We start from the raw sequence: 23,752 nt of genomic DNA, 5'->3' as shown, positions 1-23,752 counted from the left end.
CACATACAGCGGCCTGCTCCCGTTGCTACGGCAACGGAGCCTGCGGCCTGCTGCGGTTGCCGTGGCAACGAAGCCTTTTGTGTTCCTCCTCTTACCCCGCGGTGCTGTACGCGGCAATAAACGCTCAACCGTGGCTCTTGTGACAGCGGGGACGACGTTGGGGGGGCAAAGGGACCCCAATTACCCCCGATCCTCCCCCCCGTGTGTGTGTGGGGGGGATAAAGGGAGCGCCGTTATGGTTTGTGCGGCGCTGCTCTGCGCGGCATTACGGTAGGGCGGTATGCGCGCATGCGCGGAGCGCGCTGATTGGCTGCCGGCGGCGTGAGGCGGGGAAAGGAAGGAGAAGCAGCAATGGCGGCGGCGGCGGCGTTGGAGCGCTGGGTGTCCGGGGAGCTGCAGGAGCTGCTGGGGCTCAGCGGCCGCCACGTCCCCGCCTTCCTGGTGGCGCTGGCCCGGAGGAGCCGCAGCGCGGAGGAGCTGCTGGAGCGGCTGCGGGACACGGAGGCGCTGCGGGTGGAGGAGCCGCGGGTGCAGGCCTTCGCCAGGGAGCTCTGGGGGAAGGTGGGCGGGGCCAAGGGGAAAGGGGCGAGGCTTGGGGGCTCAGAGAAGGTGGGTGTGGCCATGCCGCGGAGGGGGCGTGTCTTGATGTTGGCCACGCCCTCTACCTCCCAGGTGCCCCGGGAGGCGCGGCCGGAGCCGCCGGGCCGCGCTGCGGAGCGCGCCGCGATGGAGCTGCAGCGCCGCAGCCAAGGCTACCGATTGGTGGAGAGCGACGACGAGGGGGCGGGGCCTGCCGCCAGCCACGCCCCTCCGCCTGGCTCCGCCCACAGCGCGTCCCGACATCGCCGACACCTCCGGCCGCGACGCTCCGAGTCCCCCGAGGCCTCCAGCCCCTCGCCATCGCCCCCCCCACCGTGAGTACCCCCCCCCCCCAGTATCCAAGGTCTCCCTATGGAGCTTTGGGGATCCCTTGGGATTTGGGGGTTCCCATCTTTAGGATTGCGTTGAACCCATGTGGGTGTCCCCGTTCCTCCCCCCAGTATCCAGGGTTTCCCTATAGAGCTTTGGGGATCCCTTGGGATTTGGGGTTTCCCATCTTTAGGATTGCGTCGAACCCATGTGGGTGTCCCCATTCCCCCCCCCAGTATCCAGGGTTTCCCTATAGAGCTTTGGGGATCCCTTGGGATTTGGGCGTTCCCGTCGTTAGGATCACATCCAAACCATGTGGGTGTCCCCGTTCCTCCCCCCAGTATCCAGGGTTTCCCTGTAGAGCTTTGGGGATCCCTTGGGATTTGGGGGTTCCCATCTTCAGGATTGCATCCAACACATATGGGTGTTCCCGTTCCTCACCCCAGTATCCAAGGTCTCCCTATGGAGCTTTTGGGATCCCTTTGGAAGCGGGGGTTCCCATCTTTAGGATCGTGTCCAACCCATGTGGGTGTCCCCGTCCCCCCCGCCCAGTATCCAAGGTCTCCCTATGGAGCTTTTGGGATCCCTTGGGATTTGGGGGTTCCCGTCTTCAGGATCACATCCAACCCCTATGGGTCTCGTCCCCCCCCAGGGCTCCGGATCCACCCGAGGAGCCGGAAGCGGAATGGGAAGCGTCGGAGCGGGAACGGCTCCGGGATCTGCAGGAACGCGATGCCTACGCCGAGCGCCTGCGGCGCCGGGATCACTCCCGCACCGTCCTCACCCGCCCTGACGCCAAGGTGAGGGGCACGGCTGGGAATGGGGGGGGGGGGGGATTGGGGGTGTCCATGGGTTGGGGTTCCTCAATGGGATTTAGGAGGGGTCCAATAGGAATTGATGGCTCCGGGTGGGATCTGGAGCTGGCAGGCGGGAGGAGGGGATCCCTGGGGACAATCCCGGAGAGCATTTGGTGTTCCCGCAAGGAATTGGGTGGGACTGGGGGGTGCTTTGGGAACTCTCCCTTATTCCCTCATTTTCGCCCCTTATCCCCCCCTTTTTCCCCCCCTCAGGCCTATGAAGAAGCCCAGAAACGCCTCAAAGTCGCTGAAGAAGATCAGAAAACACTGGTGAGCCTTGTTTATGCTTGATGCTCCCACTGCATCGCCCTGCATTGCAATGTATCCCATTGCATCCCACTACATCCCACTGCATCCCACCGCATCCCAATACATCCCACCGCATCCCAATATATCCCACTGCATCCCACCGCATCCCAGTACATCCCACCGCATCCCAATACATCCCCCTGCATCGCAACGTATCCCACTGCATCCCAATACATCCCACTGCATCGCAATGTATCCCACTGCATCCTACTGCATCCCGCTGCATCACAAAGTATCCCACTGCATCCCAATGCACCCCACTGCATCCCAATACATCCCACTGCATCCCAGTGCATCCCGCTGGCTCTCCCGCAGGTGCCGGAGCTGCGGAAGCGCTCCCGCCGGGAATACCTGGCCAAGCGGGAGCGGGACAAGCTGGAGGAGCTGGAGGCCGAGATCGCGGACGAGGAGCAGCTCTTCGGGGAGGAGGTGCTCTCGGCCCCGGAGCGGAGCCGCCTGCGCTACAAGCGCCGCCTGCGGGGACCTGGCCCGCCAGTACAAGCGGGCGGGGGAGCGGGAGCGCCTCGAGAAGAGCCAGCGGTACCGGATGCCCGAGGAGCGGCGCGGCAAGGTCCGGGCTCCAGAGCCCTCCTGTATCCTGATGGGATCCATCCCATCACTTCCATCAGTTCCCGGTGCTCCAACCCCTCTGTATCCCGATGGGATCCATCCCATCACTTTCCATCAGTTCCCGGTGCTCCAAACCCCTCCAGGGTCCCGATGGGATCCATCCCATCACTTCCATGAGTTCCCGGTGCTCCAAACCCCTCTTGTATCCTGATGGGATGCATCCCATCACTTCCATCGGTTCCTGGTGCTCCAAACCCCTCTGTATCCCGATGGGATCCATCCCATCACTTCCCATCAGTTCCCGGTGCTCCAAATCTATCCCTTACCCCCCCATATCCATCCCTTACCCCCCATACCCATCCCTTACCCCCCATACCCACTTGTTACCCCCCATACCCATCCCTTACCCCCCCCCAGGTGCTGGAGCCAGAGGAACCGGAGGCTGGCCCCGAGGAGCCCCTGGCCCCCCGGGACGAGCAGCGGCGCTGGGAGGAGGAGCGCATGGAAGCGGCCGCGCTGCGCTTCGGGGCCCGCGACGCCGCCCACCGCCGGCCCCAGCCCCACTACGAGGTCCTGCTGGAGGAGGAGCACATGGTGCAGTTCATCAGTGCCAGCCAGCTGCAGGGCAGCCAGCCCCACGAGGTGCCCACGGCGGGGCGGGCACAGGGGGAGGGATATGGGGGGTAAGGGGTGGGGATAGGGGGTAAGGGATGGATATGGGCCTGCTGTGGGTGTCCATAGGAGGTGATAGGTGCCATAGGAGGTGATGGTGCCCGTAGAGGTGATGGTGCCCATAGAGGTGATGGTGCCCATAGAGGTGATGGTGCCCATAGAGGTGACGGGTGCCCATAGAGGTGACGGGTGCCCATAGAGGTGATGGTGCCCGTAGAGGTGATGGTGCCCATAGAGGTGACGGGTGCCCATAGAGGTGATGGTGCCCATAGAGGTGACGGGTGCCCATAGAGGTGACGGGTGCCCATAGAGGTGATGGTGCCCATAGAGGTGATGGTGCCCATAGCGGTGACGGGTGCCCATAGAGGTGATGGTGCCCATAGAGGTGACGGGTGCCCACAGAGTTGACGGGTGCCCATAGAGGTGATGGTGCCCATAGAGGTGATGGTGCCCATAGAGGTGATGGTGCCCATAGCGGTGACGGGTGCCCATAGAGGTGATGGTGCCCATAGAGGTGACGGGTGCCCATAGAGGTGACGGGTGCCCATAGCGGTGACGGGTGCCCATAGAGGTGATGGTGCCCATAGAGGTGATGGTGCCCATAGAGGTGATGGGTGCCCATAGTGGTGATGGTGCCCATAGAGGTGATGGGTGCCCCCCATAGGAGGCGGCTCCGGCGGTGTCCGAGGCGGAGCGGCGGCGGCAGTCGGTGCAGGAGCAGCGCCGCAGCCTCCCCATCTTCCCGTACCGGGACGAGCTGGTGGCCGCCATCGCCCAGCACCAGGTCGTGGTCATCGAGGGCGAGACGGGCTCCGGGAAGACCACGCAGATCCCACAGTACCTGCACGAGGAGGTGGGGGGCAAGGGGGGGCAATGGGGGGCAGTGGGGTTTGGGGTCCACCCCCCTCTTTGACCGTGTCCCCCCCCCATTGGTCAGGGGTACACGAGGCAGGGGTTGAAGATTGGCATCACGCAGCCGCGGCGAGTGGCTGCCATGAGCGTGGCGGCACGGGTGGCCGTGGAGATGGGTACCAAGCTGGGCAATGAGGTGAGAGGGATGTGGGGTGTGGGGTATGGGATATGGGGTATGGCATATGGGGTGTGGCATATGGGGTGTGGGGATGCGGGGTATGAGATATGGGGTATGGCATATGGGGTGTGGGGATGTGGGGTATGGGATATGGGGTATGGGATGTGGGATATGGGGTATGGGATATGGGGTGTGGGATGTGGGATACAAGGTACAGGATATGGGATATGGGATAGAGGATGCAGGATATGGGGTATGGGATGTGCTATATGGGGTTTTTGGATTTGGGATATGGGATATGGGGTATGGGGATGTGGGATATGCAGTATGGGGTATGGGATATGGGATATGGGGTAAGGGGATGTGGGATATCAGGTATGGCATATGGGTTGTGGGGATGTGGGATATAGGATATGGGGTATGGGATATGGGGTGTGGGATACGCAGTATGGGATATAGGATATAGGGTGTGGGGATGTGGGATATAGGGTATGGGATATGGGGATGTGGCTTCACGTGAGGGTCCTACCCCCAGGTTGGGTACAGCATCCGCTTCGAGGACTGCACGTCGGAGCGCACCGTGCTCAAGTACATGACGGACGGGATGCTCCTGCGGGAATTCCTCACCGAGCCCGACCTCGCCTCCTACAGGTGCCCATGGGGACACTGGGGACAGGGGGGGTGCCCAGTGCTCTGCTTGGGCTGACTGCTATGGGTTGGGGGTCACCATCGCTGTCCCCATGGCCTGCTGTGTGTCCCATGCGTGTCCCCGCATCCTTATGTGTGTCCCGTGTTTATCTACATGTCGTCATGTGTGTCCCATGCCTGTCCCCTGCCTGTCACATGCTTTTCCCCACATCCTCATGTGGGTCCCCTGCTTGTCCCCATGTCCTTATGTGTGTCCCACACTTATCCCAATGTGCTCGTGTGTGTCCCATGCTTGTCCCCATGTCCTTATGTGTGTTCCACACTTATCCCCATGTCCTCATGCGTGTCCCCTGCCTGTCCCCATGTCCTTATGTGCATCTCATGTTTATCTCCTTGTCCCCCTGCCTGTCCCCTGCCCGTCCCCATGCGTGTCCTATGCTTATCCCCATTTCCTCATGTGTGTCCCCTGCTTGTTCCCATGTCCTTACGCCTGCCCCACGCTTATCCCCATGACCTTATGTGTGTCCTATGCTTATCCCAATGTCCTCATGCGTGTCCCACACTCATACTCACGTCCTCTGTCCCATCCCCATGTCCCCATGCCTGTCCCACACTCATCCCAATGTCCTCATGCCTGTCCCACACTCATCCCCCTGTCTCCCATCCCATCCCCATGCCTGTCCCACACTCATCCCCACGTCCCCCATCCCATCCCCATGTGTGTCCCACACTCATCCCCATGTCTCCCGTCCCATCCCCACGCCTGTCCCGTGCCCATCCCCACGTCCCCCATCCCATCCCCACGTCCCCCATCCCATCCCCACGTCCCCCTGTGTGTCCCACACCCATCCCCACGTGTGTCTCGTGCCCATCCCCACGTCCCCCATCCCATGCCCATCCCCACGCATGTCCTGTGCCCATCCCCACGCATGTCCTGTGCCCATCCCCACGCGTGTCCCGTGCCCATCCCCACGTCTCCCATCCCCACATCCCCATGTGTGTCCCGTGCCCATCCCCATGCCTGTCCCTTGTCCATCCCCACGCGTGTCCCGTGCCCATCCCCACATACCCATGTGTGTCCCATGCCCATCCCCACGTCCCTACGCGTGTCCCGTGCCCATCCCCACGTCCCCATGTGTGTCCCGTGCCCATCCCCACGCGTGTCCCGTGCCCATCCCCACGTCCCCATGTGTGTCCCGTGCCCATCCCCACGTCCCCATGTGTGTCCCGTGCCCATCCCCACGTCCCCATGTGTGTCCCGTGCCCATCCCCACGTCCCCATGTGTGTCCCGTGCCCATCCCCACATCCCCATATGTGTCCCGTGCCCATCCCCATGTCCCCACGCTGTCCCGTGCCCATCCCCACGTCCCCATGTGTGTCCCGTGCCCATCCCCACGCTGTCCCGTGCCCATCCCCACGCTGTCCCATGCCCATCCCCACGTCCCCATGTGTGTCCCGTGCCCATCCCCACGCTGTCCCATGCCCATCCCCACGCTGTCCCATGCCCATCCCCACGTCCCCATGTGTGTCCCGTGCCCATCCCCACGCGTGTCCCGTGCCCATCCCCACGCGTGTCCCGTGCCTATCCCCACGCGTGTCCCGTGCCCATCCCCACGCTGTCCCGTGCCCATCCCCACGCATGTCCCGTGCCCATCCCCACGCGTGTCCCGTGCCCATCCCCACGTCCCCATGTGTGTCCCGTGCCCATCCCCACGTGCCCCGTGCCGTGCCGCTGCCCGCAGCGTGCTGATGGTGGACGAGGCTCACGAGCGCACGCTGCACACGGACGTGCTCTTCGGGCTGCTCAAGGACATCGCGCGCTTCCGGCCGCAGCTCAAGGTGCTCGTGGCCTCGGCCACGCTGGACACGCGCCGCTTCGCAGCCTTCTTCGACAACGCGCCCGTGTTCCGCATCCCCGGGCGCCGCTTCCCCGTCGACATCTACTACACCAAGGTGGGGGTGTGGGGTGTGGGGTGTGGGATGTGGGATACGGGGTATGGGGTGTGGGATGTGGGATATGGATATGGGGTGTGGGGTATGGGGTGTGGGGTGTGGGTGTGGGATGTGGGTGTGGGGTATGGGGCGTGGGATGTGGGGTATGGGATATGGGGTATGGATATGGAGTATGGGATATGGGGTGTGGGATATGGGGTATGGGATATGGGGTATGGATATGGAGTATGGGATATGGGGTATAGGATGTGAGATATGGGATGTGGGGTATGGGGAATGGGATATATGGGATATGGGGTATGGGACATGAATATATGGGATGTGGGATATGGATATGGGGTGTGGGATGTGGGGTATGGGATATGGGGTATTGGGTATGGGACGTGGGGTGTGGGACATGGATATGGGATGTGGGATATGGATATGGGGTGTGGGATGTCGGGTGTGGATATAGGATGTGGATATGGATATGGGGTGTGGGATGTCGGGTATGGATATGGGATGTGGATATGGATTTGGGGTGTGGGATGTCGGGTATGGATATGGGATGTGGATATGGATATGGGATGTGGGATGTCGGGTATGGATATGGGATGTGGATATGGATATGGGGTGTGGGATGTCGGGTATGGATATGGGATGTGGATATGGATTTGGGGTGTGGGACTTGGGGGGGCCGTGGGCACACTTGGTGACACCGCCGTCCCCCCATGGCCCCTGTGCAGGCGCCCGAGGCCGATTACCTGGAGGCGTGCGTGGTGTCGGTGCTGCAGATCCACGTCACGCAGCCCCCCGGGGACATCCTCGTCTTCCTCACCGGCCAGGTGCGGGTCCCCCTCCCTATGGATGCCCCCGTTGCATCCCTATGGATGCCCCCCTTGTGTCCCTATGGCTGCCCCCCTTGTGTCCCTATGGCTGCTCCATGTCCCCTGCAGGAGGAGATCGAGGCGTGCGTGGAGCTGCTGCAGGAGCGGTGCCGGCGCCTGGGCTCGCGCCTGCCCGAGCTGCTGGTGCTGCCCATCTACGCCAACCTGCCCTCCGACATGCAGGCCCGCATCTTCCAGCCCACGCCGCCCGGAGCGCGCAAGGTGCTGGCCCTTTAAGGGAGGGGCGGGCCCGAGGGGGGGAGCCAATGGGGAAAAGGGTGGGGCGGAAGGGGAGGGGCTTAACGGGGCGGGGTTAAAGGGCAGGGTGTTAATGGGGTGGGGTTAAAGGGGAGGGGCTTAATGCGGAGGGTAAAAGGGAGGGGCTTAATGGGGTGGGGTTAAAGGGGAGAGGTGTAAAGGGGAGGGGCTTAATGGGGTGGGGTTAAAGGGGAGAGGCTTAATGGGGTGATGCTCTAGGGGAGGGGCTTGAAGGCGGGGCTTAATGGGGTGGGTAAATGGGTGGTGCAAAAGGGGAGGGGCTTAAATGGGAGGGGCTTAATGGGGTGGGGTAAAGGGGGTGGGGTCAAAGGAGGAGGGATTAATGGGGGTCCAAGGGGTGGGTCTAAGGGGGCAGAGCTTAAAGGGGCATGGTCGAAGGAGGAGGAGCCTCCATGTCCCATTCCCCCCCCCCTCCCCGCCCCATAGGTGGTGGTGGCCACGAACATCGCGGAGACGTCGGTGACCATCGACGGCATCGTCTACGTCCTGGACCCCGGCTTCTGCAAGCAGAAGAGCTACAGCGCCCGCACCGGCATGGAGTCCCTCGTGGTGACCCCCTGCTCGCGGGTGCGTGGGGCCCTGCTACCCCCATCACCCCCCCATCACCCCTTGGTACCCACACATGGCTCTGTCCCCCCCTGTGCCCCTTCTATGGGGGGCAGTGCGTGCCAGTGTCCCCGGGGTCCCTGCGGGGAGCTGTATCCTGGTGTCCTCACATCCTTTGGTCACTGTATCCCCCCCATCCCTGTGTCCCCATGTCCCTGTATCCCCCCCATCCCCATCCCTGTGTCCCCATGTCCCTGTATCCCCCCCATCCCCATCCCTGTGTCCCCATGTCCCTGTATCCCCCCTATCCCCATCCCTGTGTCCCCATGTCCCTGTATCCCCCCCATCCCCATCCCTCTGTCCCCATGTCCCTGTATCCCCCCCATCCCCATCCCTGTGTCCCTATGTCCCTGTATCCCCCCCATCCCCATCCCTGTGTCCCCATGTCCCTGTATCCCCCCCATCCCTGTGTCCTCATGTCCCTGTATCCCCATGTTGCTGGGTCTCCATTTGCCTGTGTCCCCATGTCCCCGTGTTCCCATGTCCGTGGGTCTCCAGGTCCCCACATCTCTGTGTCTCTACATCACTGGGTCCCCATGTCCCTGTGTCCCCATGTTCCTGAGTCCCCATGTCCACACATCCCCATATCCCTGTATCCCCACATCCCTATGTCCCTGTGTCACTGCATCCCTTGTCCCCCCATCCCCATCCCCATCCCTGGGGTGCATCCATGTCCCTACATCCCTGTATCCCCACATCCCCGTATCCCCCCCCGTCCCAATCCCTGTGTCCCCCCATCCCTGTATCCCCCCCATCCCTGTGTCCCCACATCCCCGTATCCCCTCCATCCCCGTGTCCTCCCATCCCCATATCCTCCCCATCCCCACATCCCCGTATCCCCTCCATCCCCATCCCTGTATCCCCCCATCCCCATATCCCCCCCATCTCCATCCCCACATCCCCGTATCCCCCCCATCCCCATCCCTGTGTCCCCCCATCCCCATATCCCCCCCATCTCCATCCCCACATCCCTGTATCCCCCCATCCCCATCCCTGGGGTACCCCCCCCCCCAATGACGTGTCCCCCCCCCCAGGCCTCAGCCAATCAGCGGGCGGGCCGGGCCGGGCGCGTGGCCCCGGGCAAGTGCTTCCGGCTCTACACGGCCTGGGCCTTCCAGCACGAGCTCGAGGAGACGCCGGTGCCCGAGATCCAGCGCGCGGACCTGGGCTCCCTCGTCCTGCTGCTCAAGAGCCTCGGTGCGGCGGCCGTAGGGGGCCTGTGGGTCCTGTGGGGGTCCTGTGGGGGTCCTGTGGGGGTCCTGTGGGGGTCCTATGGGTCCTGTGGGGGTCCTGTGGGGGTCCTATGGGTCCTGTGGGGGTCCTGTGGGGGTCCTGTGGGGGTCCTGTGGGGGTCCTGTGGGGGTCCTATGGGTCCTGTGGGGGTCCTGTGGGGGTCCTATGGGTCCTGTGGGGGTCCTGTGGGGGTCCTGTGGGTCCTATGGGGGTCCTGTGTGGGTCCTGTGAGTCCTGTGGGAGTCCTATGGGGGTCCTGTGGGGGTCCTGTGGGGGTCCTGTGGGTCCTGTGGGAGTCCTGTGGGGGTCCTGTGGGTCCTGTGGGGGTCCTGTGGGTCCTGTGGGGGTCCTGTGGGTCCTATGGGGGTCCTGTGGGGGTCCTGTGGGTCCTGTGGGCGTCCTATGGAGGTCCTGTGGGGGTCCTGTGGGTCCTATGGGGGTCCTGTGTGGGTCCTGTGAGTCCTGTGGGAGTCCTATGGGGGTCCTGTGGGGGTCCTGTGGGTCCTATGGGGGTCCTGTGGGGGTCCTATGGGTCCTGTGGGGGTCCTGTGGGGGTCCTGTGGGGGTCCTGTGGGGTTCCTATGGGGGTCCTGTGGGGGTCCTATGGGTCCTGTGGGGGTCCTGTGGGGGTCCTGTGGGAGTCCTATGGGGGTCCTGTGGGGGTCCTGTGGGTCCTATGGGGGTCCTGTGGGGGTCCTATGGGTCCTATGGGGGTCCTGTGGGGGTCCCTATGGGGGTCTGTATGGGGGGTCCCTGTGGGGGTCCCTTGGTGACGTCCCCATCCGCAGGCATCAATGACCTGATCCACTTCGACTTCCTGGACCCGCCCCCCCACGAGACGCTGGTGCTGGCGCTGGAGCAGCTCTATGCCCTGGGTGCCCTCAACCACATGGGCGAGCTCACTACGGTACTGGGGGGGTCACTGGGAGCACTGGGGGCGTCACTGGGAGCACTGGGAGCACTGGGGGGGTCACTGGTGGTCACTGGGAGCATTGAGGGGGTCACTGGGGGTTACTGGTGGTCACTGGTGGTCACTGGGAGCACTGGGGGGGGTCACTGGGAGCACTGGGGGGGGCACTGGTGGTCACTGGGAGCACTGGGGGGGTCACTGGGAGCACTGGGGGGGTCACTGGTGGTCACTGGTGGTCACTGGGAGCACTGGGAGGGTCACTGGTGGTCACTGGTGGTCACTGGGAGCACTGGGGGGGTCACTGGGAGCACTGGGGGTTTACTAGTGGTCACTGGTGGTCACTGGGAGCACTGGGGGGGTCACTGATGGTCACTGGTGGTCACTGGTGGTCACTGGGAGCACTGGGGGGGGGTCACTGGTGGTCACTGGGAGCATTGGGGGGGTCACTGGGGGTTACTGGTGGTCACTGGTGGTCACTGGGAGCACTGGGGGGGTCACTGGGGGTTACTGGTGGTCACTGGTGGTCACTGGGAGCACTGGGGGGGTCACTGGTGGTTACTGGGAGCACTGTGGGTGGTCACTGATGGTCACTGGTGGTCACTGGTGGTCACTGGTGGTCACTGGGCTGTCCCAGCTGGGCCGGCGCATGGCGGAGCTGCCTGTGGAGCCCATGTTGGCCAAGATGATCCTGGCCTCTGAGCAGTGAGTGCCCCATGGGTGTCCCCATCGTGTCCTATGGGTGTCCCATGGGTGTCCCTTGGGTGTCCTATGGGTGATGTCCCCATGGTGTCCTATGAATGCCCACAATGTGTCCCTTGGGTGTCCTGTGGGTGCCCCCAGTGTGTCCCTTGGGTGTCCTATGGGTGTCCCCCCTTGGGTGTCCTATGGGTGTCCCCCCTTGGGTGTCCTATGGGTGCCCCCAGTGTGCCCCTGTGGGTGCCCCATGGGTGTCCCTTGGGTGTCCTATGGGTGGTGTCCCCACGGTGCCTTATGTGTGTCCCCATGGTGCCCTATGGGTGTCCCCCCCATGGTGCCCCCCCCATGGATGCCCGCCCCATGGATGCCCCCCCATGGTGCCCCACAGGTACGGCTGTACAGAGGAGGTGCTGACGGTGGCCGCCATGCTCTCGGTGAACAATGCCATCTTCTACCGGCCCAAGGACAAGGTCCTGCACGCTGACAGCGCCCGCCGGGGCTTCCACCTGCCCGGGGGGGACCACCTCGTGCTGCTCAATGTCTACAACCAGGCAGGGACATGGGGGGAGATGGGGGGAGGTGTGTGGGGTGCGTGGGGTGTGTGGGGTATGGGGTACATGGGATGTATGGAGTGTAGGGGGTATATGGGGTATAGGATATGGGGTATATGAGATGTGGGGTATGAGAGATGGGGTATGTGGGGTATACGGGATGTGGGATATACAGGGTATATTGGATATGGGATATATGGGATATATGGTGTATATGGGATGTGGGATATGGGAGATGTGGTATATGGGATGTGGGATGTATGGGATATATGGGATGTGGGATACGGGATGTATGGGATATATGGGATATATGGGATGTGGGATACGGGATGTATGGGATATATGGAATATATGGGATGTGGGATATATGGGATGTGGGATATGGGAGATGGGGTGTGGGGATATGGCGTATGGGATATGGGGATGTGCGGTATGGGATGTGAGATATATGGGATGTGGGATATGGGGACAGCATGTGTTGGGGCTTCCATGTGCTTGGCAGCAACCACCTTGTACTGCTCAATGTCTACAACCAGGCAGGGATGTGGGATATGGAATATGAGGTATGGGATGTGGGATATGGGGTATGGGATGTGGGATATGGGGTATGGGGTGTGGGATATGGGGTATGGGATATGAGATATATGGGATATGGGGTACAGGGCAGGGTGATGGGCTGGGGGGTATGGGGGCTACAACCTGGCCTGACCGTGTCCCCCTTGCCCCCCATCTCCCCATTGCAGTGGGTGGCGAGCGGGCACTCCCTGCAGTGGTGCTACGAGCACTTCGTGCAGGCGCGCTCCCTGCGCCGGGCCCGCGACGTGCGGGAGCAGCTCGAGGGGCTCATGGAGCGCGTGGAGATCACCCCGGTCTCCTGCGGCACCGACTACGGCCCCGTCCGCAAGGTCCCTGCTCCCCCCCCTCACCCCTTCCGTCCCCATTGGGACCCCCCAGCACTGACCCCGTTGTGTGCCCCCCCCCCAGGCCATCACGGCCGGGTTCTTCTACCACACAGCGCGGCTGACGCGCGGCGGGTACCGCACGGTGAAGCACCAGCACTCGGTGTTCATCCACCCCAACAGCGCCCTCTTCGAGGAGCAGCCCCGCTGGGTGCTCTACCACGAGCTCGTCTGCACCACCAAGGAGTTCATGCGGCAGGTGGGGAGCCAGGGGGGGTACCAGGGGCATGGGGACAGCACCGTGGGCATGGGGACATCACCATGGGCATGGGGACACTGGGATGGGGACAGCACCATGGGCATGGGGACAGCACCGTGAGCATGGGGACATGGGCAAGGGGACGGGGACAGCACCATGGAAATGTAGACACTGGGATGGGAACATCACCGTGGGCATGGGGACAGGGACAGCACCATGGGCATGAAGACAATGGGATGGGGACACTGCCATGGGCATAGGGAGGTGGCCATGGGGACACTGGGATGGGGACAGCACCAAGGATATGGGGACACTGGGATGGGGATGGTACCATGGGCATGGGGACACTGGGATGGGGACAGCACCAAGGATATGGGGACACTGGGATGGGGATGGTACCATGGGCATGGGGACACTGGGATGGGGACAGCACCATGGGCATGGGGAGGTGGCCATGGGGACATGGTCAAAGGGACACTGGGATAAGGACATCACCGTGGGCATGGGGACACTGGGATGGGGACAGCACCATTGCCACGGGCACATCCCCACCTTGGCTGCGTTCCCCCCCAGGGGCTGGGCCATGGTGATGAGGGGACGTGGCCACCACTGTCCCCATTGGGAATGGGGTGGAAGGGGATCCTAAGGGATGTCACCATGACGGGATGGGACAAGGACCAGGACCCTTCATGGGGGCCAAGTGCAATGGGACCAGACCCCCCCCATGTCCCCATGGGCTCGGGGCGCTGTGACAGCCCCCTCAATGTCCCCATTGTCCCCAAGGTGATCGAGATTGACAGCGCGTGGCTGCTGGAGGTGGCCCCCCATTACTACCAGGCCAAGGAGCTGGAGGACGGCAGCGCCCGCAAGATGCCCAAGAAGGTCGGGAAGAGCCGGGAGGAGCTGGGATGAGCCCATTGGGGACCCCAATACAGCCCCAGCAGGGCCCGTGGGGCACGGCTCCGTCCATGGTGTTTATTCTGTACATTAAGTTAAGGGGACATGGGGGGGGGGGGTGTTGGGGACAATGGGGACAATGGGGGGGAGGGGGGTTCAGGGGTCCTCCTGGGTGGCCGAGGGCTTCATGGCGAGGTGCAGGGGGGGCACCGGTGGTGGCACCGGTGCCGAGAGCGCGGCCACCGCGGCGGCCACCAGCAGCTTCTTGTCCTGGGCCAGCGGCGTCGGGGCGGGCATCAGCTGTGGGGACAGAGTGAGGGACATGGGGGGGAAAAGGGGGGACATGGGGGGGGAAAGGCGGGGGACATGGGGGGGTACGGACCCGGTCCTACCTTGTCCACGCGGTGGCAGCGGATGAGCCCCTGCGAGTTGAGGAAGAAGGTGGAGAAGGCGTCGTAGGACCTGGGGGGGGATGGAGGCAAGGGGGACATTGGGGGGGATATGGGGCTGGAATGAACCCTGGTCCCCAGGGGTAATAGGGATATGGGGCTGGCATCGCACCCTATGGAAGGACGCGGGGTGATGGGGACAAAGGGGACCCAACCTCTTGTGCCATGGGGAGAGCAGGGACAGGGGGGGATGGAGGGGTGTCAGGGGGATGACTGGGTGTCAATGGGTGTCAGTGGGTATCAGGGGGTGTCAGTGGGTGTCAGGGGGTGTCAATGGGTGCAGTGTCTCACTGACCACAGGAGGGCGGCCTTATGCCAATAGAAGCACAGCATGCACAGGTGCAGGGGATGACCCAGGGGTGTCAATGGGTACCAATGGGTGTCAGGGGGTATCAGTGGGTACCAGTGGGTGTCAGGGGATGTAATGGGTACCAGTGGGTGTCAGTGGGTATCAGTGGGTGTCAGGGGATGTAATAGGTGTCAATGGGTACTAATGGGTGTCAGTGGGTATCAATGGATATCAGGGGATGTAATGGGCACCAGTGGGTAGCAGTGGGTGTCAGGGGATGTAACGGGTACTGATGGGTGTCAATGGGTAGCAGTGGGTGCCAGGGATATAATGGGTACCAGTGGGTGTCAATGGGTACCAATGGGTGTGAGGGGATGTAATGGGTACCAATAGGTGCCAATGGGTGTCAGTGGGTACCAATGGGTGTGAGGGGATGTAATGGGTACCAGTAGGTACCAACGGGTGTCAGTGGGTACCAGTGGGTGTCAACGGGTAGCAATGGATGTCAGTGGGTACCAACGGGTGCCAATGGGTGCCATGCCCGTCACTGACCGCAGGAGGGAGGCCTTGTCCCGCCGGTAGAAGCGCAGCACGAGGAGGTGCAGGGGCAGCCCCGTGAGGCGCCAGCGGGCCCGGATGCTCCAGTCCTCGGGGTGCCGGGTGAGCGCCAGCACCTCCAGCCTCAGGCTGGCGAAGTAGCCCCAGGCCAGCGCCCGGCACAGCGCCACGGCCACCTGGTACATGGGCCGGCCCCTGCAGTGGGGATGGAAATGGGGGGGGACGACATGGGGGTCACAGAGCATCCCCACGGAGGGGGGGGTTGGCACCGGCCCCATTGGGTGCTATGGGGTGGGGGGGCACTCACCGCGTGTGCAGGTGCAGGAGGTGGTTGATGAACTCCACGTCGTGGGAGTAGAGGCCGTAATCGGGGATCTTGAGGAAGAAATTGGGGAGCTGCGGGAGGGGGGGGGAAAGGAGGGGGGGTGAGGGTGGGGATGAAGGAGCAGCCCCCCCCCATAGGGCAGCGCAGTGGGGTTGAGCCCCCATTGCCCCCCATTGGCATCACCTCGTGCTGCAGCTTCTGGTGCATGACGGCCAAGTGCTCCTCCATGGACGGGGGCTGGCGGGGGGCGTGCGGCGGGCCGGGGCGGAGCAGCGGCAGGGCCGGGCCCCGCAGCAGGAGCCGGGCGGCTCCGGGCCCGTCCCGCACGGCGATGTCGTCCTCGCGCCGCCCGTCCACCGTGGTGAAGGCGCCGCCGAGCCCCTCCGGAGGGGACAGCGACGGCGGCGGCGGCGGCGGCAGTGCCGGGACGTGGCCACCGGGGGGCGCCAGGTCCTGCGGGAGCGCCGGGGTGGGCGTGGAGCCGGCGCTCCCTGGGGGCACTCGGCCACCCACAAAGCCCCGCCCACGTCGTCAGGATCCCGCCGTTGGGATTTGCATAGCCACGCCCACAAGGTAGAGCGTTTGCATAGCCACGCCTCCAAACAACTAAAGCCATTCGTATTGATGCACGTCATTTGCATAGCCATGCCTCCAAACAACACAACCCATTCGTATTGACGCACGTCATGTGCATAGCCACGCCTCCAAACAACATTACCCATTCGTATTGATGCACGTCATTTGCATAGCCATGCCTCCAAACAACTAAAGCCATTCATATTAACACCGCTCATTTGCATAGCCACGCCTCCAAACAACACAACCCATTCTTATTGGCACAGCTAATTTGTGTAACAACACATCTAATCTGAAGCAATTCCTATTGGCACGACTCATTTGCATACCCACGCCTCCAAACGATTAACATTGGCACAGCTCGTTTGCATAACCACGCCTCCATACAGCAGAACGTGTTCCCATTGACACATTGGCTCATTTGCATAGCCAAACCTCCAAACAGAACCAATATTGGCACAGCTCATTTGCATAGGCACGCCTCCCAACTGTAGAACACCTTTCTATTGAGACATTGGCTTATTTGCATGGCCACGCCTTAAAACAAGAGAACCAACTGCTACTGGCTTGGCTCATTTGCATAGTCACACCTCCAAACAGCAGCACCCATTCCTATTGGCTCAGCTTATTTGCACAGCCATGCCTCCATGCAGTGGACCCCATCCCTATAGACACAGCTCATTTGCATAGCCACGCCTCAAAACAGCAGCACCCATTCCTATTGGCTCAGCTCATTTGCCTACTCACGCCCTTTTCTTCTTCGCGCACAGCTCATTTGCATAGCCCCTCCTCCACGCAGCAGAACCCACTCCAATTGGCGCTGGTCATTTGCATAGCCGCACCCCCCTCACCGTCCTCTATTTGCATAGCCCCTCCCACCCCGCTCTGCCTGACCCCGCCCGCTCTCCCCTCACCTGCGGGCGCGCCCGGTACCGGCGGCGCGGGGGCAGCTGCGCATGCGCGGGGCGCTCAGGCGGGGGCCATGCCCGGAGCCGGGCGGCGGCGGCGGCGGCGGCTGCGGCCCGGCCCTGCCGGTACATGGCGGAGCCCCCCCCCGGTGCTCGCACTGCGCATGAGCGGAGCGGCACCGGCCCCGCCCACAGCGCGCGCAGGCGCGGGAGGAGGAGGGAGGGAAGCGCGGCGGCGGCGCGCGTGCGCACAGGGGAGGAGAGCGCCGGGGAAGGTGACCGGGAGGGAGCGCTCTGCGCATGCGCGCCCGCTACGCGAGCCGGCTGCTTTCCCGCCGTCGCTCCCCATTCATTCCCCTCAGGGGGCGGAGCCAGCGCGCCGCACAGCCAATAGGAACGGGGCTCTTCTTCCGGGGGGGCGGGGGTTAATGACGATACCACGCCTTCCCGATGGACGTCACCCCCAGACACAACACGAGACCCAAAGCTGAAATTCACCGTTTTTATTGAAACGTTACCAAAATGGGGAGGGGCGGAGGGGCTGTGGGGCAGGGACAGGCACCCATAGGGCAGGGATGGGTCCCCATTGGCACTGTGGGGTGAGGAGAGGGCCCCCCCCTCCCCCCTTGGACCTATGGGGTGAGGATGGGCACCCATGGGGACTCCATGGGGCAGAAACAGGCACCCACCGTGGCAGTGGGGCAGGGCCAGGCACCCGTGGTGGCTGTGGGGCACAAACTGGGACCCCCCCAGTGGGGCTGGGACGGGCACTTGCAGGGGCTGTGGCATGGGGACAGGCACCTATGGGGCAGGAAGAGGCGCCCCCAGGGACCTATGGGGCAGGATGAAGACACCGTAGGGCAAGGACAGGCCCCCCCACTGGAGCCGCAGGGGAAGGAACGGGCACCCATAGGGGCTATGGGGCACCCCACATCCCCCAGCAGACACGAGCCCCCCAAGGCCCTGCCGTGGGGGGTGGGGGTGGGGGGGTGGGGAGCTGCCGTGGGGCTCAGCGGCCGACGCGCCCGAGCGAGCTGCAGGGGAAGGGGATGGGGGGAAGGGGGGTAGAAAACAGCGCAAAAGAGAGAGGAAAAGGGGTGAGAATTGAGGCAAAACCCAGCGAAGTTGGGAAAAAGCCGCGAGGAGCCGGAGGGACCCACCTGGAGCGGCGGGGGGGGGGCGCGGGGTCCGAGCCTCCATCCAGGTCCCGGCGGAGCAGGAAGGGCCGGAGGCTGCCGCGCACCGGGGACCCCCCCGTGCGACCGGGGCTGAGGTTGAAGGGCCAGGGAGGCTCCGCCTCCTCCCGCAGGACTGCATGGGATTGGTTGAGGTGAGAGGGAAGCTCCGCCCCCTGTGCCTCAGTGTCCCCCCCCTCATTGGTCACTTACAGTCGCGCTCCGATAGGGAATAGGGCTTGATCTGCTCCTCGGGGCGCTTGGGGGGCGGGCGGCGGGCGGGGGGGGCTGTGGGGAGCAGGGTTAGAAGAGGGGGGAGGCAGTGACCCCCAATGGCCCCCTATGCCCTCCCCCATCACTCACCGGGGCGGTTGGAGAAGAAGCCTTCGAAGATGACGAAGTTGTTGACCTAAAACAGGGATATGGGGGGGTGAGGGGTGGTTCTGACCCCCATGGGGTAATTATGGGGGGGATTCACGCCCCCCAATGTGCTTCTATGGGGCACCCCATAGGACCCGGGTGTTGCCCCCCCTTACCTGTGGGATGGCATCCTCCAGCCCGTAGTGCTTGTGCAGGAAGGCCAGGAGCTTCGCCGAGGGTCTATCCACAGCCAGGCGCCAGGGCTCTACCCGCTCGCTCTATGGAGTGATGGAGGCATTAAAGTGGGGGTCCCCAATGTCCCTATGGATGGGGGGCGGCCCCATTTTGTGCCCCCCACTCCCTGTACCTGCAGCATGTGATGGAAGAGCTCCCGGCCGTAGCCATGGCGCTGCAGGGATTCATGGATGTAGAAATCCAGCACGCACAGGGGCTCCGCTTCGATGTGGGCACCAGAGCGGTCCTGGGGGGGGTGGGGGCACAATGTGGGGGGCACCCAATGGTTGCTAAGGGGAGGGGTATGGGGGTGCTGGCCCTCCCCGCCACACCAGGGGCACCCCCTGCCAAGTACTCACCAGCAGGAAGAGCTTCTTGTACCCAACCTTGAGGAAGCCGATGACAGCGCCCTTGGGGACCCTATGGGGCAATGGGGGGGTTATGGGGGGGGTCTATGGGGGGCAATGGGGGGTGTCAATGGGGAGTTATGGGGATGGCAATGGGTGTTATGGGGGTGTCAATGGACGAGTCAATGGGGGGTTATGGAGGGGTCAATGGGATGTGTGGAGGAGATCAATGCGGGTTATGGGGTTGTCAATGGGGTGTTAATGGGGGAGTCAATGGGGGTGTCAATGGGATCTATGGGGGTGTCAATGGGGGGTTATGGGGGTCAGTGGGGGTCTATGGGGTATCAATGGGGCTATGGGGGCAGAGGCTCACCTCCGGCCCTCAGGGTCCCGCAGGATGTACAGCACGTGCCGGTTGGTCTCCATGCGGCTGGCGCTGGTGACGGGGGACGGGAGGCCCTGGGCCTGGGGGGACAGAGCTGTTACCCCCCATTGACCACCATCACCCCCCACTGACCCACATCACCTCCCCATTGACCCACATCACCCCCCATTGACCCACATCACCCCCCACTGCTCTCTAGAACCCCCTCATTGCGCCCCATTGCATCTTGTTGTACCCCATCAACCCCCTATTGATCCCTACTGCCTCCCATCACCCCCTATCGCCCCCACCACCTCTCATTGCTCCCTCCATCGTCCCCTATAGCCCCCCATCACCCTCCCATTATCCCCTTTACTCCCTCATTCTCTCCTATAGCCCCCCATTGTCCCCCTATAGCACCCCCATTGCCCCCTATACCCCCGCCATTGCCTCCCATTGTCCTCTATGGCCCGCCATTGTGCCCTACAGACCCCCCATTGCCCCCTCTAGCCCCCCATTGCCCCCTGTAGCCCCCCCATCACCCCCTATAGCCCCCCCCATCGCCCCCCATAGCCCCCCCATGGCCCCACCTTGGCTGAGGCCTTGCCCAGCTCATCAATGACCGTCCTCAGCTGCTGCTCCAGGTCCCCTCTGCTCCATGGGGGGACACGGAAGTGGGGGGACAGGGGGACACGGACACGGTCACCCCGAGCCCCCTCTCCATTGACCCCCACTATGGGTCCGCCGCTATCCCAGCATGCCCCGCGCTGCCCCCTTGTCTCCCAGCATGCCCGCGCTGCCGGTACCGGTGGGCGGTCCCGGGCCGCCCCGCGGGCCGCAGGTGCTGGTCCACCACGCAGAACCGGTCGCCCAGCACCGGGGCGAGGTCGAACGGGAACTCCATGGCCGCTGATCCCGGTTCCGGGGGCCCGGGCCCGGCCCCGCCGCCGCCTCCTTCACCCGCCGGGCCCGGCCCGGCCCCGCCACAGCAACCGCCAAGCCCGACTGCAGCAAGCCACGCCCCCTTAGCAACGGCGCAGCCAATCGCTGCCTCCGCTTTGCCCTCCCCCAGCAACACGCCCCGCCCTCCCGCTCAGCGGCAAAGCACGACGGGATATATTCCCCTCTCTCCCCACGCACTGGCCGCCATTTTGCGGCGCCGGCCGCCATTTTGTGAGCGCCGTGCCTCAGTTTCCCCAAGGGGAAGAAGACGACGCCGGGACATGGCGGGGGGGTGAAAGCGCTTTTATTGCCCCTCGGCCGGGGCCGCGGTGGTGCCCGGGGCCGCCCCTTCCTTCAGGTACTCCCGGTACATGCGGCGGACGCGGGCCACGGCGGCGGCGGGGGGCGGCTGCCACTCGTACCAGGGGTACCATGGCCGGGGGGCGGCCAGGGCGGGCGCCGGGGGGGTCCTGCCCACGGCCGGGTGCCGGGTGGTGAAGTCCCCTTTGGGCGTGGGCACGAAGGGCACCTGCAGCCAGAGCAGGCCTGCAATGGGGTGAGGGGCTGCGGGCACCCATGGGTGCTGAGCGCCCCCCCCCTCCCCACAGCACCCATCCTGGGGGCTCACCGTGGTCCTGGGCCTGCGCGATGGCCTTGGAGAGGAGCTTGTGCTGCTTCATGCAGACCCCTGTGGGGGGGAGAGAGATGGGCGCCGCCACGGCACCCATGGGTGACGCCACGGCACCCATGGGCGACGCCATAGCACCCATGGGGGTCACTAGAACACCTGCAATATAGCATCTATGGGTGCCACTACAACACGTATGGGTGTCATTATAGCGCCTATGGGGGTCACTATAGCACCCATAGGTGTCACTCTGGCACCTACGGGTGCCACTATAGCACATATGAGCATCACTATAGCATCTATGGGTGTCACTATAGCACCCGTGAGTGCCACTAAAGCACCTACGGGTGTTGCTATGGCACCTATGGGGGTCACTAGAGCACCTATGGGGGTCACTAGAGCACCTGTGGGTGTTGCTATAGCACCCAAGGGTGCTACTATAACACACACAGGTGTCACTATAGCACCCATGAGTGCCAGTATAGCACTTATGGGTGTTGCTATGGCACCTATGGGTGTTACTATAGCACCTATGGGTGTTGCTCTAGCATCTACGGGTGTCACTACAGCGCCCATGGGTGCCACTATAACACATATACGTGTCATTATAGCACCCATGGGTGTCACTACAGCACCTACAGGTGTCACTGTAGCACCCATGGGTGTCACTATAACATACAGATGTCACTCTGGTACTCATGGGTGCCACTATAGCACATGTAAGTATCTCTACAGCACCTATGGTGTCACTACAGCATCTATGGGTGTCACTGTAACACACAGCAGTGTCACTATAGCACCCATGAGCCTCACAATAACACATGTAAATGCCATTATAGCACCCATAGGCATCACTGTGGCACCCATAAGTGTCACAGTAACACATGTAAATGTTATAGCACCCACAGGCGTCACTGTAGCACCCATGAGTGTCACAGTAACACATACAAGTGTAATTATGGCACCCATGGGTGGCCCCTACCTGTGTGTGTGGGGTGGAAGATGACGCCTGTGTGCGGGCAGATGAACTGGTCCAGGAGCTTCACGTTCTGTGGGGAGGGAGAGGAGGAAAAGGGCAGGAAAAGGTGGAAAAGGGAAGGAAAAGGGCAGGAAAAGGTGGAAAAGGGCAGGAAAAAGGAAGGAAAAGGGCAGGAAAAGGTGGAAAAGGGCAGGAAAAAGGAAGGAAAAGGGCAGGAAAAGACCCCCCCCCCCCCCTTACCCTATAATCCACGTGAAGGTTGCGGTCCCGGCATATGGGGCAGGGGTTCCCCACCCGCTTCCCCTTGCGCTGCAGGGGGGGGAAATATGGTCAGAGGGGAACCCCCTGCCCCACATCTCCCCCCCCAGCCCCACATCCCGCCCCTCACCAAACAGGCCTTGCGGGTGCGCTGGGGGGGGATGGCTCCTTTGTGGTTGCGGCGGTAGCCAAACCAGACGGGTCGGTCGCCATAGGTGGTGCGGTACTCTGGGGGGGGACACAACACAGGGAGGGTTTTAGGTCATTTTGGGGTATTTTGGGTGATTTGGGGGTATTTTGGGATGTTCTGGGGTATTTTGGAGGTGGTTTTGGGCTGAGTTTTGGGGTGATTTTGGGGGTGATGTTAGGGTATTTGGGGGTGATTTTGGGGGTGATGTTAGGGTATTTTGGGGTGATTTTGGGGTGATGTTGGGGTATTTTGGGGTGATTTTGGGGTGATGTTGGGGTATTTTGAGGTGTATTTGGGGGTGTTTTGGGGGTATTTTGGGGTGTTTTGAGGTGTATTTGGGGATGGGGACCCCCCCCAATACCTTCGCTCTCCAGGTACTCCCAGGGCCGCTCCTCGTAGGGGCTCGGGGGGGGTTTGGGTGCTTCCTGGGTGCTGCAGAGGCGGAGGGTGTCCTGCGGAGGGGGTGTGTGTGACGTCACGGCGGTGACGTCATGGTGTGATGCTTCACCCCCCCAATATCACACCACCCCCCCGGTGACCTGACGGGAGCCGCTATGACGTCACACCGCTAGGAAAGGGGGAGGCCGGCGCTAGCGGTGACGTTGCCTATGACGTCACAGCCCCGCTCCCGTGACATGACCTGCCCGCCCGCACGTGGCACGGTACCGGGGCCCGCTCCGTTCCGTTCCCATCGCTGCCCCGGTTCCCAACCTGCCCCCTCCCCCCCCCATTCCGCCTCACCCGAGCCCACAGCGGCCGCCCCAGCGCCCTCAGCCCGGCGCCGGCCGCCCGCAGCAGCGCCATGCCCCTGGGCAGCGCCATCTTTGCCGCCGATCCCCCGCTAGGCCCCGCCTACCACCGGGAGGGGCGAGGGCGGGGCGCCGCCATCTTGCCGTACGGCTCCGCCTCCCGCTCCGCGCATGCGCGGTGCCCGCCGCTTGAATTAAAACTGCGCCACACCGTTGTGGGGTGCGGGGTGAGGACGCAATAGCGCGCTGCCACCGCGCATGCGCCGCCCGCAGGGG

The 23,752-nt window shown here is 63.2% G+C and overlaps 4 protein-coding genes across 4 annotated transcripts; 1 reads left to right on the top strand and 3 right to left on the bottom strand.

Annotated features, from left to right (window-relative positions):
* Nucleotides 1–333: 333 nt before the first annotated feature.
* On the top strand, nucleotides 334–14,190 carry DHX16 (DEAH-box helicase 16). Its single transcript, XM_061444495.1, is given in 21 exon segments — nucleotides 334–561; nucleotides 673–914; nucleotides 1,562–1,709; nucleotides 1,980–2,036; nucleotides 2,391–2,555; nucleotides 2,557–2,646; nucleotides 3,063–3,287; nucleotides 3,982–4,170; nucleotides 4,255–4,365; nucleotides 4,883–4,998; nucleotides 6,739–6,949; nucleotides 7,675–7,773; nucleotides 7,885–8,037; nucleotides 8,521–8,661; nucleotides 9,735–9,897; nucleotides 10,722–10,840; nucleotides 11,478–11,545; nucleotides 11,928–12,090; nucleotides 12,834–12,995; nucleotides 13,075–13,248; nucleotides 14,032–14,190. Coding segments are annotated over 21 exon segments (3,135 nt in total). The 5' UTR covers nucleotides 334–351; the 3' UTR covers nucleotides 14,161–14,190.
* A 110-nt stretch (nucleotides 14,191–14,300) lies between these two features.
* CUNH6orf136 (chromosome unknown C6orf136 homolog) lies at nucleotides 14,301–17,552 on the bottom strand. The gene is made up of 6 exons (XM_061444496.1): nucleotides 17,276–17,552; nucleotides 15,950–16,257; nucleotides 15,749–15,837; nucleotides 15,436–15,636; nucleotides 14,538–14,607; nucleotides 14,301–14,445 (listed from the first exon to the last, which is right to left on the bottom strand). The coding sequence occupies exons 1-6, from the start codon at nucleotides 17,550–17,552 to the stop codon at nucleotides 14,302–14,304; spliced, it is 1,089 nt and encodes a 362-aa protein (XP_061300480.1). The 3' UTR covers nucleotide 14,301.
* Nucleotides 17,553–17,877: 325 nt separating this feature from the next.
* Nucleotides 17,878–20,702, bottom strand: ATAT1 (alpha tubulin acetyltransferase 1). Its single transcript, XM_061444497.1, has 10 exons — nucleotides 20,537–20,702; nucleotides 20,321–20,381; nucleotides 19,740–19,831; nucleotides 19,379–19,439; nucleotides 19,153–19,266; nucleotides 18,962–19,063; nucleotides 18,789–18,834; nucleotides 18,639–18,713; nucleotides 18,411–18,561; nucleotides 17,878–18,284 (listed from the first exon to the last, which is right to left on the bottom strand). Exons 1-10 carry the CDS (start codon nucleotides 20,632–20,634, stop codon nucleotides 18,260–18,262), a joined length of 825 nt encoding a protein of 274 aa, XP_061300481.1. The 5' UTR covers nucleotides 20,635–20,702; the 3' UTR covers nucleotides 17,878–18,259.
* Nucleotides 20,703–20,958: 256 nt separating this feature from the next.
* MRPS18B (mitochondrial ribosomal protein S18B) lies at nucleotides 20,959–23,587 on the bottom strand. Its single transcript, XM_061444494.1, has 7 exons — nucleotides 23,469–23,587; nucleotides 23,089–23,179; nucleotides 22,668–22,765; nucleotides 22,520–22,588; nucleotides 22,283–22,349; nucleotides 21,301–21,360; nucleotides 20,959–21,218 (listed from the first exon to the last, which is right to left on the bottom strand). Exons 1-7 carry the CDS (start codon nucleotides 23,547–23,549, stop codon nucleotides 20,977–20,979), a joined length of 708 nt encoding a protein of 235 aa, XP_061300478.1. The 5' UTR covers nucleotides 23,550–23,587; the 3' UTR covers nucleotides 20,959–20,976.
* Between the last annotated feature and the right edge of the window lie 165 nt (nucleotides 23,588–23,752).

Source organism: Pezoporus flaviventris, unplaced genomic scaffold (assembly GCF_033815535.1).
Source record: "Pezoporus flaviventris isolate CSIRO_AGI_PZ_B2104156 unplaced genomic scaffold, CSIRO_AGI_Pfla_v1 ptg000935l, whole genome shotgun sequence".
NCBI lineage: Eukaryota > Metazoa > Chordata > Aves > Psittaciformes > Psittacidae > Pezoporus > Pezoporus flaviventris.
The sequence above is the reverse complement of the archived record's forward strand: the minus strand, read 5'-3'. Positions and strand labels throughout refer to the sequence as shown.

Bases quoted from the DNA above. Each gene is read 5' to 3' on its own strand.
- ATAT1 (XM_061444497.1), bottom strand. From the start codon at position 20,634: ATGGAGTTCCCGTTCGACCTCGCCCCGGTGCTGGGCGACCGGTTCTGC. The intron at 19,440-19,739 runs GTGAGCCTCTGC...ATTGCCCCATAG, and splicing joins CGGGACCCTGAGGGCCGGAG to GGTCCCCAAGGGCGCTGTCA. The intron at 18,285-18,410 runs GTGGGTCCCTCC...CTTCCCCTGCAG, and splicing joins CCCCCCCCCCGCCGCTCCAG to CTCGCTCGGGCGCGTCGGCC.
- MRPS18B (XM_061444494.1), bottom strand. From the start codon at position 23,549: ATGGCGCTGCCCAGGGGCATGGCGCTGCTGCGGGCGGCCGGCGCCGGG. The intron at 22,766-23,088 runs GTATTGGGGGGG...GTCCCCCCCCAG, and splicing joins GGAGTACCTGGAGAGCGAAG to AGTACCGCACCACCTATGGC. The intron at 21,219-21,300 runs GTGAGCCCCCAG...ACCCCATTGCAG, and splicing joins CGCGCAGGCCCAGGACCACG to GCCTGCTCTGGCTGCAGGTG.
- CUNH6orf136 (XM_061444496.1), bottom strand. From the start codon at position 17,552: ATGCGCAGAGCGCTCCCTCCCGGTCACCTTCCCCGGCGCTCTCCTCCC. The intron at 16,258-17,275 runs GTACCGGGCGCG...GAGTGCCCCCAG, and splicing joins CAGCTGCCCCCGCGCCGCCG to GGAGCGCCGGCTCCACGCCC. The intron at 14,608-15,435 runs GTCAGTGACGGG...ATCCCCCCCCAG, and splicing joins GACAAGGCCTCCCTCCTGCG to GTCCTACGACGCCTTCTCCA.